At 38.5% G+C, this 16,272-nt stretch overlaps 1 protein-coding gene across 7 annotated transcripts in view; it reads left to right on the top strand.

The window, feature by feature from the left end:
* Positions 1-16,272, top strand: part of Gw (trinucleotide repeat containing adaptor protein gawky) — a 46,983-nt gene that overhangs the window by 10,873 nt on the left and 19,838 nt on the right. The window contains exons 1-15 of one of the 7 annotated variants that reach the window (XM_071777848.1): positions 1,898-2,021; positions 3,729-3,778; positions 4,346-4,458; positions 5,246-5,426; positions 5,908-8,235; positions 8,621-8,979; positions 9,193-9,508; positions 11,163-11,687; positions 11,838-12,211; positions 12,563-12,760; positions 13,328-13,486; positions 14,419-14,865; positions 14,948-15,271; positions 15,471-15,697; positions 15,777-16,155. In XM_071777848.1, coding sequence (XP_071633949.1) covers positions 4,390-4,458; positions 5,246-5,426; positions 5,908-8,235; positions 8,621-8,979; positions 9,193-9,508; positions 11,163-11,687; positions 11,838-12,211; positions 12,563-12,760; positions 13,328-13,486; positions 14,419-14,865; positions 14,948-15,271; positions 15,471-15,697; positions 15,777-16,155 — 5,886 coding nt within the window. In that variant the 5' untranslated portion in view covers positions 1,898-2,021; positions 3,729-3,778; positions 4,346-4,389. Of the gene's footprint in view, positions 1-1,897; positions 2,384-2,473; positions 2,925-3,728; positions 3,779-4,345; positions 4,459-5,245; positions 5,427-5,907; positions 8,236-8,620; positions 8,980-9,192; positions 9,509-11,162; positions 11,688-11,837; positions 12,212-12,562; positions 12,761-13,327; positions 13,487-14,418; positions 14,866-14,947; positions 15,272-15,470; positions 15,698-15,776; positions 16,156-16,272 lie in introns of those variants that run through there. The other 6 variants (XM_071777846.1, XM_071777847.1, XM_071777849.1 and 3 more) reach the window with 6 other exon arrangements.

Here is a 16,272-nt window from a genome sequence, read left to right as displayed (position 1 = left end):
TAATCGATATAAGCCAGCCTCGGCCGTGCGCGCGGCATAATAGAGAATCGTAGATACGTCGCCTCCGATTGTCCGCGCGAATTTTTACACGCGATTTTACAGAAGATATACGTTCAGTCGCACGGGCATTTCCCGGAACGCCCTTCGGCTTTCCCCCCTTCCTCTATCTTTGATAAAAATACGCGGACGACGGGTCTCATTGGGTAAACTGCGTTAGATTAGATAGCACAGCAGATCGGCATATCGATCGGCAATCGCGCGACGGTGTAGTGCTAAAAGCGCTTCTGTATCCTTCGCACGTCGAGACTCGACGGACGAGTTTTGATCTTACAAGTAAATTCATACCGTTGTTCGATTCGAAAATAATGCCGAGACCGCGATTCCGTGCGAACAGCTGCTCGCGAGGGCTCGCGCGATGTCCCTTTCCTGGGACTCGCCGATCGACGGAAGCGGCCTGGCAGCGGCTACAGATGCCTGTGGTTGAAAAGGCCTGAAACGTTCCGCGAATGATTATGCATTCTCTCTATACACATATACCCGACGGTCGAGAACGCTCGTTATTTCCGAGTAAACGCTAATTAAACAGACGTTTAACGTTACGTTCGTGCGCGGTGCTTGGAAAGCCGCAAAGCAGCTTTTTTTACGGAAAGGTTTGATAAAACGTTAGGTACCGCTAGATAAACGGAATATTTATTATTCTTAATAGATTCTCTTTGATGATTTTATGTTTGGGGAATCGTGTAGGTATCTCGCTTGTCGGTTAACGTTTCGATATTCTCGGAACATTTCTGCTCCTCTAAGATCATCGCACGGCGAGAAGTTTCCCTCGCTCGCGTCTCAGTCGGCGCGTTCGTTCGCGATGGCGAATGGCGAAGGCGATCCGCCCGGGTTTGGTTGCGCCGCGAGCGGCAACGGCGTCGGAAATTATTCTCGGATGGCTTCCCGTTTAAGTCGATAAGCCACACGGAAATAATGCAGCCCGCGCGGATGCGGAATTGCCAGGTGACAGTAATGCTAAATTTGAATGATGCGCGCGACCTCGCGCGAGATTTTTTTATGACGTCCGTCGTCGTAACAGATTATTCGCGCGCGATATACGGTAAGAATTCTCTTATTGACGAGGGAGAAAGAGAAGGGCAGCGGGCGAGGGGAGTGAGAGGCGAGGACATGGGAGGAAAGAAGGGGGGGATCGTGGAAGGAGGAGGAGAACGACAGAGAGAGAATGAGAGAAAGAGAGCAAGGGAGAAGAATGGTAGGAGAAGAAAGTGAGAGGGTAGAGAGAAGAGAAGAGGGAGAGAGGGTGACAGATTAAGATCGGTATGGCGGAAGATAAAACGCGCATACAGCGGACTTAGATTTGGAGCTGCGAAATACATTAAGTAATTTACGTAACTTTATTAGAAGACTCGTCCAAGTATCGATATTACTTTCGTTATTACGGCGTCGACGCCTCGATGTCATTTTATCGTCACTTAGACGTCGAGCGACATTTCTGCAAGAATCGTAATGTCGACACGCTCCCCGGGGAGCGATACAAAGTACGAACGTATTTCGAAGCGGTCATCGGAGCGGCGGCATCGACGATCCGCTCCGATAACCGGCAGAAATCCGCGAGTGTGACAATCGAATTAGGTATATCGAAACCGACGGCGACGTTGCGATCTCGCGAAAAAAGTTCGTTTCTCCGATTCATCGCGCGGCAGCTCAGCGCGGCCGGGGCCCCGGGGAGAGAGAGGCGAGGACGGGCGACGGGAGGGACGGCGCGGCGGCGAGGCCGGCGAGGCGTGCATGCGAACGCCGTGAACGTCGCCCCGCTCCGCCCGCGCCGCGCCTCGCCGATCGCGCTCCGATCGCGCGCGCGGTGCGGCGCAACGTTCGCGCTGCATACGGCGGGGGGAGGATGGTCGCTCGCGGGAACGGCCAGCCGAGCGAGCGGACCTACGCTTCGCTATTCCGTGCGTTCTAGCGAAATAGCTTCGTGCTGAGACTGAGTCCGTTCTTCGTGTGCCCGGGAGCCGAGTGTAAGTCCGAGGGGGAAACGCGACCGTCGTCGTTCGCCGTCGCCGCGTGCTCCGGGTTTCGCGATCGAAGGGTCGCCCGCGCGGCGCTCCCCGCGGTGGCCCTTTTCTTCCTTTGCCTTTCGTCCCTGCGCGCCGCCACCGCCACCGCCACCGCCACCGCCTCCGCCTCCGCCTCCGCCACCGCCGCCGCTGTTACTGTCTAACCTTTTTCGTGGAATTTATCGCGGCTACGCCGATGCTGCCGACGTTCATTCGCGAATGTGTCTCGCGGGGCGGGGGAGGGCAGGGGGGAGCACGCAGGATCCGACGTCGGCTGTCTCTTAATCGTCCCGAGTGACCCGATGTGTGACGCTCGGTTCGAGGTACGTTTTTTTTCCTCGGCGGATAAAAAAATTGTCTCCGTCTCGCTCTTTCTCTCTTTCTCTCCCTCTCCCTCTCCCTCTCTCTCTCGACTATTCCGTTCTCCGTGCTAGCATCTTTATCGTTTCCCCATCTCTATATATCTCTCTCTCTTTGTCCGTTTGGTGCTGCTCGCGCTCGGCACCTTCGCGAGGCTCCGCTCGTTCACCGGGAAGTGCGTCGCGCGTCGTGCCTCGCCAGCAGTGTGACGTTTGCTGCGCACCGCGCCGTGGCTGAGTGGCTCGGCTAGAACGGAGCGCCCCGGAGCCCGGAGCGCCGAGGTGGCATCTACGGACGTAAATAATGTCGCGTTATCAAACGATCGTACGTCGTCGCGCAGCGTTTCTCTCCGTCGTCGCGCCCGTCACCGTCGTCGGGTCGTGTTAAGTCGCCGATCTCTCTCTCTCGCGCGCAGCGGTGACCGGGATGTTGTGCGTGCGATATTTCGGGCGTTGAACAAGCTGGAGTTACACACCGTACGGTAATTACGTCGCCGTCGTTTAGGTTAGGGGTCCTGCTTACGATGTCGTGACGTCTAGCTAACGGGTCTCGGCTCCGCGGCCGGCTATAGAAAACTTAGATTTAACCTTGAACGGATCTTTTGCGCTCCTCTTTCTCGTTTTGCCGCTTTGAGGTGCTCCGATCGATAGCAACAGTGAGCTGTAGGAAAGACGAGCGTTCGGAGTAAATTTGCTAGAGACTGTGCTGCTTCTGGAATCACTGATAAGACGAGGATAAAAAGACGTTCGATTTTTTTGTGCTTGAAATCGATATTTTAATTTAGCTATAGATTGTTTTATTCTCTTCATTTTATGATGAATTGTAGCGACTTGCTTGAACATTAAATTGTTTTTTTTTGTTGTTGCATAATTGTCAATATACAAAGCGCTCGATTGAATGAAATTTTAATCACAGATTTTTAAACAAGTTTAAAGGGAATTGATTCTTAAAGGAGATTTTCTGAGAGATAAAACGCAACAAAACAATTTCAGTGAATTGTGCCTTTTGAGTTGTAAATAAACGACGAAGATTTATCTTTTGGATAATTTGAAGTGAATTTTATTTTAACAAAAATTCTAGTTGCTTTACCTCAAATGTCAGGATAACCAATATTGAGACTCTAAAAATTGTGTTGACAGCTGCGCAAAGATCTGTTCAATATATTTTCTACGGCAATTTTTAGCGAAAAAATTTTATTTTGAACCTTGTCAAACGATATATTATCATTTGATGTATTATTATAAGTAAGATATTTTTATAGCACATATTTATTGCAAAATTATAATAACATTTTGTTTGTTTTTTTAGATCTCCACTGGCATGGAGCTAGGAGCGCACTGATAGCGTTAGTTTACGAGGTATTGTAATTTATATTTATATTTTCTGTAATTCTCATTTTGTATAATTTGAACCAATTATGATTATTAGAAGTATTATTTTAAAAAATTATATAATCTGCATAATTTGTGTATGTATATGTTTACGAGTAATTATTTTTTATAAACAATTTTTTTCTACGTAAAAAAATTTTGTTTTGTTTAATTTTATATTGATATTTACGATTTTTTATATTTTCTTCTCTATTATTATTAGCGATTACAATTATTGATAGTTCTGCATTTAGCGCTACCAAGTCTAATTATTTAAGCTACGATAGAAATATATACATTATTAGTAAAGTAAATCCATTTTAAAACCAGAGAGTAAACTTTTGTTCGTCAGTGAATAAATAACAAGGAAAATAATATTCGACGCTGACTGGTAAAGAAGATTTATTCGTATATCTCGATATTGCCAGTCAGCGTCGAATTTTTTTTTTTGTTAAATCCATTTTACTATCATAGAATTTCAAATTTCTTTTTGTAAACTACATTGTAAACTATTTTGCAAATTACTGATAGATATCTTCGTGTTTTATGTTACAGATCTTGGTTTCTATGCATTGCCTGCCAAAGAAGAACTGAGCCCAATGTTTCCACACAATTCTAGTTCACATGAGATTTCTACAGAAACAAATGCCTTCGTACAAAATTCCATGGTAAGTATTTATATGTACATTGCATGTATTTGAGCTAATAACTTTTTATACATATATCACACCGTCATACCATCATGAACCGAAAATAAAACTGTGAAATTTTTTATGTCAATATAAATTATTATCGTAATGTATAAAAGTAGTGAAATTTAAAAACAAATGAAAAAAATTATTGATACTCTTAATGAAACGGTTTATAAATTTTGTATGCGTCACATATGACTCGTAAAATACTATTTATAGAAATTACTCCAATCTAGGATTAATTGCATCATTTGTTGCATGAGTATCCAGATAGATAAGATTTTTTATTCAACTTTAGCTACAAAAAGCCAAGAAGTGAACTTGGTTTACGAATATGTACCTTATATATAGATATAAACACGCTCATACCTTCCTTACTACCGCGTTCTACCGTTAACATTATCTTATTTGTCATTTCCTACTTTTTGTTGGATGAGTAGATACTCATAATTAGATAATTATCTGCATTTACATCTGCAAATATATTAAATTACTTTGTTATGACTTATTTGTAGATTTAGTAAGTTACCTTTGTTGTTTCTTTTTTTTTCTTACTTATTTGTAATCCGTAAATCACTATCTACGGTCATAACAATTATTGAGATTTGATTTATCTTATCTTTGTACATACATAATATTTTAGTTTCACATTATTGCATCATAGCTTACATGTTTATTTATTGATCTTACACTCATTTGTTTAAAGACAAATATTTTCATTCTGAAACAAACGTAAACACGTCACGTTTTTTACGTGTTATAGGGGGATGTAGTAGTATTAGAGGAAAGCAGTCTGGATGGGGTGGGGGAAGGGGAAGGATCAGAGCACATTAGGTACTGTGATATCGAATCGATAGCAAACAGCAGCATGATGGCAGCACCTATTAGCCATCCCGAAGCTACCGCCGCCAATGACTTTTCAACCGTCCTGCTGAACCAAGCTGGTGAGTAAATTAAATATTTTAATGATATTTAGTAATATTCCTATACTTTACATTATTTGAATTTGCCTATCTTATATTTACTTAATGTTTTATGTATTAATGTACAAAAATAAGTATATCTTTTAGAAATTTATATATTGTATTTATTATTTTGAAAACTGTTGTAAAGCTGAATAAAATTATAAGCTCAGCTGACAAATACTTATAAAGAAAATTGATATTAAAAGCATGAGTAGTTAAATAATTTAATTTTTTTATATAAATATCGTATTTAAATTATATAAAACGTTTTGTTAAACATTTTGTTAATATTTAATTGTATAATTTATATATTCTTTTATTAGTAATTTTCATATCTTGTGGATTAAAAAATATATTTCCAATAATATCCAAGAGAATAAATGCTTATATATCGAACAAAGATATTGGAAATTCTGACGACAAATGACGTTTACAGCGCGACATTACATTCTAATTACAGGTGAGTTCAACTCAACCGGCATAGGTAAGGCCTGCCAGTCAGTGGCGCCAGCAACCACAAAATACCCAACAAATCACCCTCAAATCTGCGATAATAATAATAAAATAAATAATCACAACAATGCAGAACATAATCATCACAAGTACAGAAAGCAAAACACACCGGGCTTGCTTGGTCTGCAGCTGGGCAGCTCCGCCAATAACTCTAAGTCTACTTGTAAGACATTAAGTGATAATAAGACTAGCTTTAGTACTGTATACATTAGGGTACATATAAGGGTAAGTGTAAATTTTGAAAGGGACGAAGTGTGTTACACCGTTGGGGTACCTAGCCTAGTTAGGATACCCAAGTCTGATAGTCCCCAACGGTTGTTACGCCTCCCTAACTCTGATGACAATTACTCCTTACTAGGGTCCTGCCTTGACCTAGGCGACAACAATAAATTTAAGGCTAATTTTAGTTATGTAAGTAATAACAACTCCAAGTCTGTGATATTGCTCAGCTCAACCAGTTACAGTAACCATTACCTCCTCTTTAGTGGTGGCTTTGACAAGATAGCTGCTGTTATCCCGGTACTTTGTATTAAAAGGGACGATTCTACCACCACATCGAATAGAATGAAACTACTAGGTGATAAGTACGCCCTAGTTACCAGTTTTGCTCAGATCTCTAGACTGCTTGCAAACGATAGAATTCTGGATGATTCTAACTCTGACATCCGAGTTTTGCTGAGCTGCCGAATAGCACGACACCTCTTGAAATCGCATTTGAATGTCAACTCTCTATTATCGGTGTCGGTTTGCGCTCAGAATTTCGCGATGTACACCGCAAGTTCTTCCATTACGCTTATCGTTTCCAGAAACGAAGTAATTGACCACACTTTGCGATCTTTCCTGAAAAATCTCACACAACTATATGTACAATCTTCTATTTCTCCATTATGTAATGTCACTGTGACCGAGCTGATGCAACACATATGTGTTCCACTATTAATAATATGTAAAAGTAATGATTACAACGTTGGTAATAATTATAATGAATATTATAATAACGAGTACAGTAACGTTGGTAGTATTGAAGAAGAAATTAATATTAGTAATAATAATCCAGATGTTATCGGAGACATTGTTGACATCGCTGTGTGCTACAAGACTAGTGTAATGACTACTAATGTTAGGATCTTAGGGTCTCAAAATGATGGTATTAGTTGTACCGAAGCAACAATATATACTGTTGGTGCTCTTTTATTTCAGGATAACAATAAGCCTCTAAACACTTGTTTTAAGATTAGTAGACATAGGGGATTGGTCACTACCGATCGCGAATCTAACTCTACCATTAAGTCTGTATTTAGGTCTAAGTTCAGCGATAAGTGTAGTAATGTTAAATTTGAAACATCTCATGCCGCTCGACTTGACGAATCTGACAACAGTAAGCAAGTTAAGTTGACTGTCAACATTCCTATAATGACTACCTGCAAGCCTACGATGACGCTTACATGCCAATCAGCCACCGTCGCATCCCAAACAATTGTTGTACCTGTATCTCGGGCGGAGAGTCGCACGAACGACAATGAAATGCGATTGGAATATTTCAATATACTCCAAAATGACCAAATATGTATCCAATATATGTTGCTAAGTCATACAGATGATCTTAATAAGAATGACTTGTGTCGTTGTGACGCAACTAAATTTAAAGACGCGCAAATTTATGCTATTGACAAGCTCAAGGCTACTACAACATCGAAAGATGACGCTCAGTTGATCTGCAAATATCACCGAGATACTCTCAAATACGACCAAAGTCGTAAGAACGATGACGATAATGCCATCATATGCAACGGCAACGAAGATTTCTCTCTATCGACTACGATATGTCACCTCCTAAAGCATTATGTGCGTGCATTAGTTTCTGCTTGTCGAAGAACATACGAGACGAACATGAACGAATACGAAGTTAATCGGCGTCGACTACGATCTGTCTTGGACGTCCTATCTCGCAAATGTATATCGAAGTTGTATGAAAACTACAACGAGCCTATTGCAAGTTACAAGCAACGTTGGGGCATACCAATGGGACTGCGGTTGGTAGGAGGTGGAGAGAGTTCCTTGAACAGCGGAGGAGCTACCAATTGGGGAACAACGCAAGCCACTACGCCAAATAATAATAATACAAATCAGAGTGGATGGGGCGGTACACCCGGAAACCCACCCGGTAGTGCTAATGCACCGAATAATTGGGGCGGAAATACTGTCAATCGATCTGTCACTGGTAATCCAAATCAAAATCAAAATCAAGGACCACCTGGAAACCAAAATAATCCGGGTAAGAGCATATATTGTTAAAAGAAACTTAGACTTAATATATGTATATATCCAAAGTATCCATAAACATACATACAAATTTTTTGACATTTAATATTTAAATCAAATTATTCAGTATTCAATATTTAAATTAAATTATTTCGTATAAGAATTATATTTATATTTGATTTGTGTTAAATATTTTAATTGTCAAGATTTTTAAAATATTAATACATTACACACAGATTACACAATTGTATTAAAATATATTACAAAATATATGAATGTTTTGGATGTGTATAAGTATAAATCTCTAGAAAAAATACTTGAGCATTAGCTGAATACGACTTTTAAACTTTATTTTTATTTATGATTTATAAAGACAATTGTATTTCTTGATTTATTAGGTAATGTGAGTAAAGTTAATAATCCCAATCAACAATCGAATCAACAATCTGGTCCGCCAACATCTCAATCAAATAACCCTACCCAAGGGAATCAGAATAATAACCAATGGTCTCAGGGAAAGTCTAATAACCCAAGTGGTCTTGGGCAAAATCCATCAGTGCAAAATAATAACAGTAGTGGCGTTCAACAACAGCAATCTTCAGGTTCAAGCGCAAACAACAATCAGTCCAATAATCCTACCCAAGGAGCTGTAAGCATTGGCAACACATCAACGACTAATAATCCGTCTACGAAGCAGCAACTCGAACAACTCAATACAATGCGGGAAGCACTCTTTAGTCATGACGGTTGGGGTTGTGTAAGTAAAATACAATATATTTGATGTATGATTATACATTTTACAAGTGTAACATTGATCTTGAGATTACTTTTATTATTCGTCTCAACGAACTTTTCGTGTGAAAGAATAATAAGTATGCAGCATTAAACTTTGCAGTTGTTAATGGATTGCCAATTGTTTATTTCATATAATATTTGATATGACAATATTAACATATGAATAATTGTGCAGCAAAATGTGAATCAAGATACAAATTGGGACGTTCCGACATCACCCGAGCCTAGCATAACTAAAGACGGTGTTCCAATATGGAAACCACCAGTGAACAACGGCACTGATTTGTGGGAGGCGAATCTGCGTAACGGTGGACAGCCGCCGCCTCAACAGCAAACGAAAACACCGTGGGGCCATACTCCTGCGACCAACATCGGCGGCACTTGGGGTGAAGACGACGAAACGGCAGATTCATCCAACATGTGGACCGGTGCACCAACGCAATCACAGCCGAGCGCAGCTCAGTGGACTGGTGCCGCCGGTAACCAAGCCGGTATGTGGGGAGGTAGGCTGGTGAAGGCTGGAGATGCCAGATCTATATAGGCAAAATGTTTTTCCAAATTTTTTGATTTTTACTGAAAAATATCCTTGATTTTTCTAGTGTTATATTAGCTGTTTGTAATGTGCCTGTTAGCGCACTGCTAACGTATCCTTTATGTGACTATGTTCAGAAACCCGAGTCTCGTTCAGCTGCTATAACGCATTAGTAGAGCTCTGTAGATAATATAGAAGAAAATACTATCATACTATAAACACATTATGTCGTTTTCATTCTTACTGTTATTTTTTTTTTTTTTTATTCTGAGCACAAAGAGATAATACCTACTTTGTTAATACTTGATGTAATTAAGTTTATTAAAATATCTCTGTTACATTCTTTCTCTTTCTCTCTCTTAACATTACTTCTGCATTGGGAAACCACCAAGTTGAAATAAACATTACTTTAAAATATTTTGCAAATATGATAGTATGTATGGTGTAGTTAAGACTAAAAAAAAATTCTTTGAAAGTAACGCTTTTACTTAATGTATATTAAAGTGCAATATACATATATAAAATTATTAAAGTGCAATACACATACATATATATAATATAAGAAAATTATTTTTGTGATTTATATTTTAGAAGAATTCTGGTGAAATAATATATACTACGTATTTTGCATAGTCATTTGATCGACATTGGGGAATCCTGAACAAAGTTTCATATTCTTAAATTTTTTGAGATAAATAATTGGCCACAAACTACATTAGAACTTACACTTGTATTTGCGCAGTTGAACGTAATGCAAAATAATACATTAATTATATTATTATGCTTTTGACACATTCAGCTGCGGCTTATGTTTAGTGAAAGTGTATGTTATATATTTGCTAGTTAATTAAATAGAGAGACTCCGGCATTCACAAAGCTTTAAGATAAAAATGGGGGGATACAGTTCAAGCGATTTTCATTTGATTTTGCATATTTGCCTTTGCAAGTGCTATCAGTTTCAGGCGATTTTTGTTACTTTTGTTTGAGGAAATGTTATGCTGTTTATATGGAAATATGCTTTTTATGTGTGTGGAAGTGCTATGTTAGATGCTTTCACCTTAAGCCAAACATATGCATAAAATTAACGACAGTATTATATTTTTATATTAAATATAAAGTATTTATATTTTACAATATAAGTACAATAATTTCTTTGAATATTAGTTCTTTCTTAATTTTTATTTTATTATATCCCGTTTATACACGCTATGTTAATTATCTATTATGAAATTATAAATGTTTTATGCTTCTGCATATACTTATCATTGTGGATATAGAAATGTAACGAAATCAATTTATGTGATCTATCACTTGCATAATAGAATATTTTTTTTACTGAATAATATTATATGTATACAAATTTAAATTGATGATTTTAGCCATGACTGGTTGCAATGCAAAATCAAACTATACCGATTTATAAGTAATTGCCTTATTTGTTCGTGATTATCTGTATATATAAAATTGTACATTTTTAATTGTGATGAATAGATTTAACGCAGATTTAATGAAATATGCATGTCACATGTTCAGATAAGATTACTTATAAATCGATATGATTATCGCACATGACGAAGGTAATTTGTAATTACAAGAAACATTGATTGTGACAGGATCTAATTGGGGCGATCCTAGAATAGACCATAGAGATCCAAGAGACCTGCGATCTGTGGATCCACGAGAAATGCGTGATCCTCGAGATCACCGTATGTCCTTGGATCCCAGAGATCATATGCGTGTGATGGATCCTATGGCGCGCGATCCACGAATGGCTGATATGCGTGGTGATCCACGTGGAATATCAGGGCGATTGCATGGCGCAAACGCCGACGCCATGTGGACTCAGCCACCTGGCCCGCCTCATCATCAGATGGGTCATCAACATCCATCTGGGCCGCCAGCCAAGATGCTTAATCCGTCGAACATGAATCAATGGGCTGCACAACCACCGAAGGACATCATGCCCGGCAAACCGTCCGGCTGGGAGGAACCTTCACCGCCGACGCAACGACGTAACGTGCCCAATTATGACGACGGAACAAGCCTCTGGGGAAATCCGGCTGCTAATCAACGTGCTATGCCAGGTAGCAAGGTTTCACATTGGAAGGATATACCTGCACCAAACTTGGCTCGTGGAGGTACGCGTTCGCGGAGCGTCCCAAAATTTTTTTTTGTTTTATATTGTAAAAAATTGTTGAAAGAAGTAATCAATGTGCACAACGTATATAATACACTTTTCATCTTAAAGCTTCATTTAATGGTACTAATCTGCGTGCTCTTTATTGCAGGCATGCAATGTCCACCAGGCATGCCTCAGAATAGAATGCCAGGTCAACCTGGAATGAAACCAGATGTAAGTAATCCCATGTGGGGCCATCCTGGGGCTCCAGGCGGACGCAATGGAACATGGACAGACGGTCCGCACGATACTGCATCTTGGGATGATCCTAAGACACCGGCTACTTGGAACGAGCCTCCACTAAATCCTGGTTGGGGTGGTCCAACTGCGCACAAGCCAAAGCCTATGGGACCTGCCGGTAGCTGGGTTGATTCTGATATGGATCCGACTCCTAGCTGGGCACATCCTGCAAAACCTACTTTAACAAAAGAAGTTATTTGGAACAGTCGCGAGTTTCGTTATCTCTGCGATTTAGGATTTAAGGTATGATATCTTCAATCTTTGTCTATATTTTGCATGTATTTCTAATTTTTATTTAATTGATCTATCATATAATATTTAATAATTAATATTAAATATATTAAAATATTACTTAATTATATTTTTTGCTAAAGTATTTTAGGCTTATAAATTTAAATTCGTAGAAATCTTCTTAATTGTTAATATAAATACATATAATTTGACTTAATTATTTTATTCAATTTTTATCAAAGCATATAAAATTAATTCTTAAAACAATAAAATTAATTCTAAATATTTTCAATTTTGCTATTAATGAATGAACTTTTCATGGGATAGCATATCGTAAAATATGTGATTATTCTATTATTTTAGAAAGAGGATGTCGAAGTAGCATTGAGGAATCGAGAAATGAATCGAGAAGAGGCATTGGAACTTCTCAATCAAATACGTCCTGTCGATCAGTGGAGACGTCACGAGACACACTCAGGTTACGATCCGACGCATCAAGCAACTACCACACCAGCCTATCCTCGATTCAATCACGTCGGACAGCAGATGTCATTCCCTCCGGTAAGCTTAATTAGCGTTGTTAAATAGTTTTCAGAAAAAATTTTTTGTGATTTTAAACGATATTCTGAGATATACCGATTTTATATAATAAATTTTTAAATATAATCTTTCATTAACAGTGCTGTTTTTGAAAATGAATGAAGCTAAGATATTTGACAATAAATAAGTTACGCGTTGTGGTTTTCGTGAAAATTGCTTAACGAGTGATTGAGCGTGTGTACACTTCGTCAGCATTTTATTATGAATTAACATTATCTAATAGTTGAAAGTAATGAATTAAAGTGGAATTTTGAAACCGCTACAAAATGCGGAATAGTTACTAACTGTTTTCTATGTGTATCCAACTGTTTTCGTTATATTATGTGAAATATATGTATATTTTTATACATATTGTTTGGAAACGGTAACAACTCAATTACCGGAGAGATAAAATACTTGAATATGAGGAGAGAGATACAAATTCTTAGTTATGATCGATGTTTGGGAAACACATTTTGTACGGCATATTAATTCGATAGAAGAGACAGAAAGGAAATAGGCTTGGGGTACAATTTGTATTTAACATAGGGTGGCGGAGTGCCCAGTGGGGCAACCAGTGGGGGAGTGGGTGGGTCTGTCACCAGTGCTAGTCTTCTCAAGCTTCAGCAACAGCAACAGCAGCAGACAGCTGTTCCGTTACAGCAACAACAACCAAGTACCAATACGCCACAACCTCCTTTCAACCAGGTGAATAAACTCATGTTTAACGAAGTTCTATATCGAGGTTCCATGGTTTCTTTTTATATTTATTTTTTTTTGTTACAAGAAATGCGTGATGAGATAAATGCCTGAATTTCTAGTTATTATCGCGTGAGTAGCATGCGATCGCGACAATATAAGAGTTTGTTTCTATTTATTAATTATTAAAAAAATAATAATTAAGAATTGATATTTCTTATAAATACTATCTAAAAAGATTTACTCATATAGTGAATACATACAAGAAAGGTTATAGCGACAAGATTATTTTAAACTAAGCATATTTATGAATTAAATATGTATCTTTATTGAATTTATAGGATTAATAATTCTTGTTGGCAAACGATGGCAATTCTCTTTCTTATATTAGCTTATATTCATCTGTTTAATCTAATTTTTGAATGCATGAATTTGCGTTTGATGCTATATTGGTCTTATGCATGTAAATCACTATTTTGTTATTAATAATGCATCACTAACTTTCTACGGTTAATATCATAGTTATAAATCGAACATTTATCGAATTATAATAATTCAGTTATTTATAGGATATCTTATACAAGAGGTGTTAATATTTCATAATTTTTAAAAAACTTAGTAGGATGTTGTTTTTACTATAGTATAAAACATCTTCAGATTATAAATCGGGCTGTTTGTAATTTATTCGAACGTATATATATATATAGTTATATGTATATTTACATAATATCTCAAAACAAATTTATATTTAACTATATATTTGGTTTTAGTTTTCGGCTATAACAGTACGGACAATGAATAAAATAAAATTTTATTGATCACAAAAAATGTGATTACTCATATATTTGAAAACATAATTATGTATCTATTTTATTTTTTCATTCGGTTTAATATAGATTATAATCGACGATGCTAATGATGATAATAAAATTAATTTTCAGGCATCTCGCGCATCACAAAATCAACCAAGTACACAGCAATTGCGGATGCTTGTGCAACAAATTCAACTAGCTGTACACGAAGGATATTTGAACCACCAGATCTTGAATCAACCTTTAGCGCCTCAAACTCTGATGCTATTGAATCAGTTGCTACAGCAAATCAAAGTCCTTCAGCAATTACATCAACAACATGCTGTTCAAAATACAATGAAGGGAAGCAATCAGTCAGCTCTGCAGATCAGTGTTCAGATCACGAAGACTAAGCAGCAGATCACGAATTTGCAGAATCAAATTGCGGTACAGCAAGCAACGTATATGAAGCAACAGCAGCAACATCCAGCTCCTCCATCGCAGGCATCGGAATATTACAAATCTTCCGTGCACGATCCCATGTCAGCTCTGCAAAACAGTTTCAGCGATTTAACGATGAACAAAGAGCCTCCGGTGGTACATATCAGTTTATATAAAAGATATCAAATTCTGATGTGAGCAACTATAACCTACATTATTTTTATTTTATTTGTTATAGAGCCAGCAACAATCAAGATTAAATCAATGGAAGCTGCCATGTCCAATTGATAAGGACGGCGATTTGGTATCGAACGAATTTTCCCGTGCTCCCGGAACTACGAGTAAACCGCCCGCAACTCCTGGCGGCTTGACTCAGTCACATAGTAGTCCGAATATGAATCCCTTGCTAAGTCAAGGAGATGGCACATGGTCTTCTCGACTCGGCGACAGCGGCTGGCCTGATCCGAGCAACAGCGATTCAACCGACGGAAAGGACTGGCAACCAGGTGGTGCTGCATATACTGATCTTGTTCCAGAGTTCGAGCCAGGGAAGCCATGGAAGGTAATCCATTTCCAATACTATTTTTCTAATCATTACTATTTTTTTGCCATTATGAATATTCCATTCGAATGCGAGAAAATAGTGTTCGTACATGTGTATTTAGAAAAATACGCGCAAATTATTGACATGTATAATAAAAGCAGCAGAGTATTAGTATTTAAAGCTTATCCAGGTCCACCTATATTTCATTTCATTTTAGGGTACCCAGATAAAAAGCATCGAGGATGATCCTAGCATCACTCCTGGCTCAGTTGTACGTTCTCCGTTATCTCTGGCTACTATTAAGGATACCGACACGATCTTTTCATCGAGCAGCAAGACATCACCGCCACCGCAAGCAGCTAATCCCGATACATCGATCCCGAGTTTAAGCAATTCTACATGGACATTTAATCCACCAGCAACTACACCTAGTGCATTTACTAGGTAATGATTTTAAATGTATGACGTACATTATCACATTCTCTTTTTGAACGTACATTAAAAAAAATTTCATTTATTACAGCACTTCCAAAAATACATGGGGAGAATCCGCTCCTCCGCCTACTGCTGTGACTTCAGAACTCTGGGGTGCACCGATGAGCAAAGCGCGTGGTCCACCTCCTGGTTTAAGCAGTAAAGGGGCTACGAATGCAAGCAATGGTTGGGGTGCTGGCTTAGGAAGTGTTAGTAGATCGTCTAGTTCGTGGGGCCTCCAATCATCCACCGTCAGTAATTCGAGTTGGATGTCTACTTGGCTTCTGTTGAAGAATCTTACTCCACAAATTGACGGCTCTACTTTGAAAACGTTGTGTATGCAACACGGACCGGTTCAAGACTTCCGTCTCTACCAGAATCATGGAATTGCTCTGACAAAATATTCCTCTCGCGACGAAGCAATCAAGGTAAACGGAATTTATTGTAATTTTTTGTCTTAAAATTCTTACTAGTTTTAATATTTGTTAACAAATTATCTTTTAGTGGCTGAAATATTTCACGAGATTGTCGATTTTGTTTTTCAG

The sequence above is a fragment of the Temnothorax longispinosus genome, chromosome 5 (assembly GCF_030848805.1).
Source record: "Temnothorax longispinosus isolate EJ_2023e chromosome 5, Tlon_JGU_v1, whole genome shotgun sequence".
Classification (NCBI taxonomy): domain Eukaryota; kingdom Metazoa; phylum Arthropoda; class Insecta; order Hymenoptera; family Formicidae; genus Temnothorax; species Temnothorax longispinosus.
This window is presented reverse-complemented; position numbering and strand designations above follow the sequence as displayed.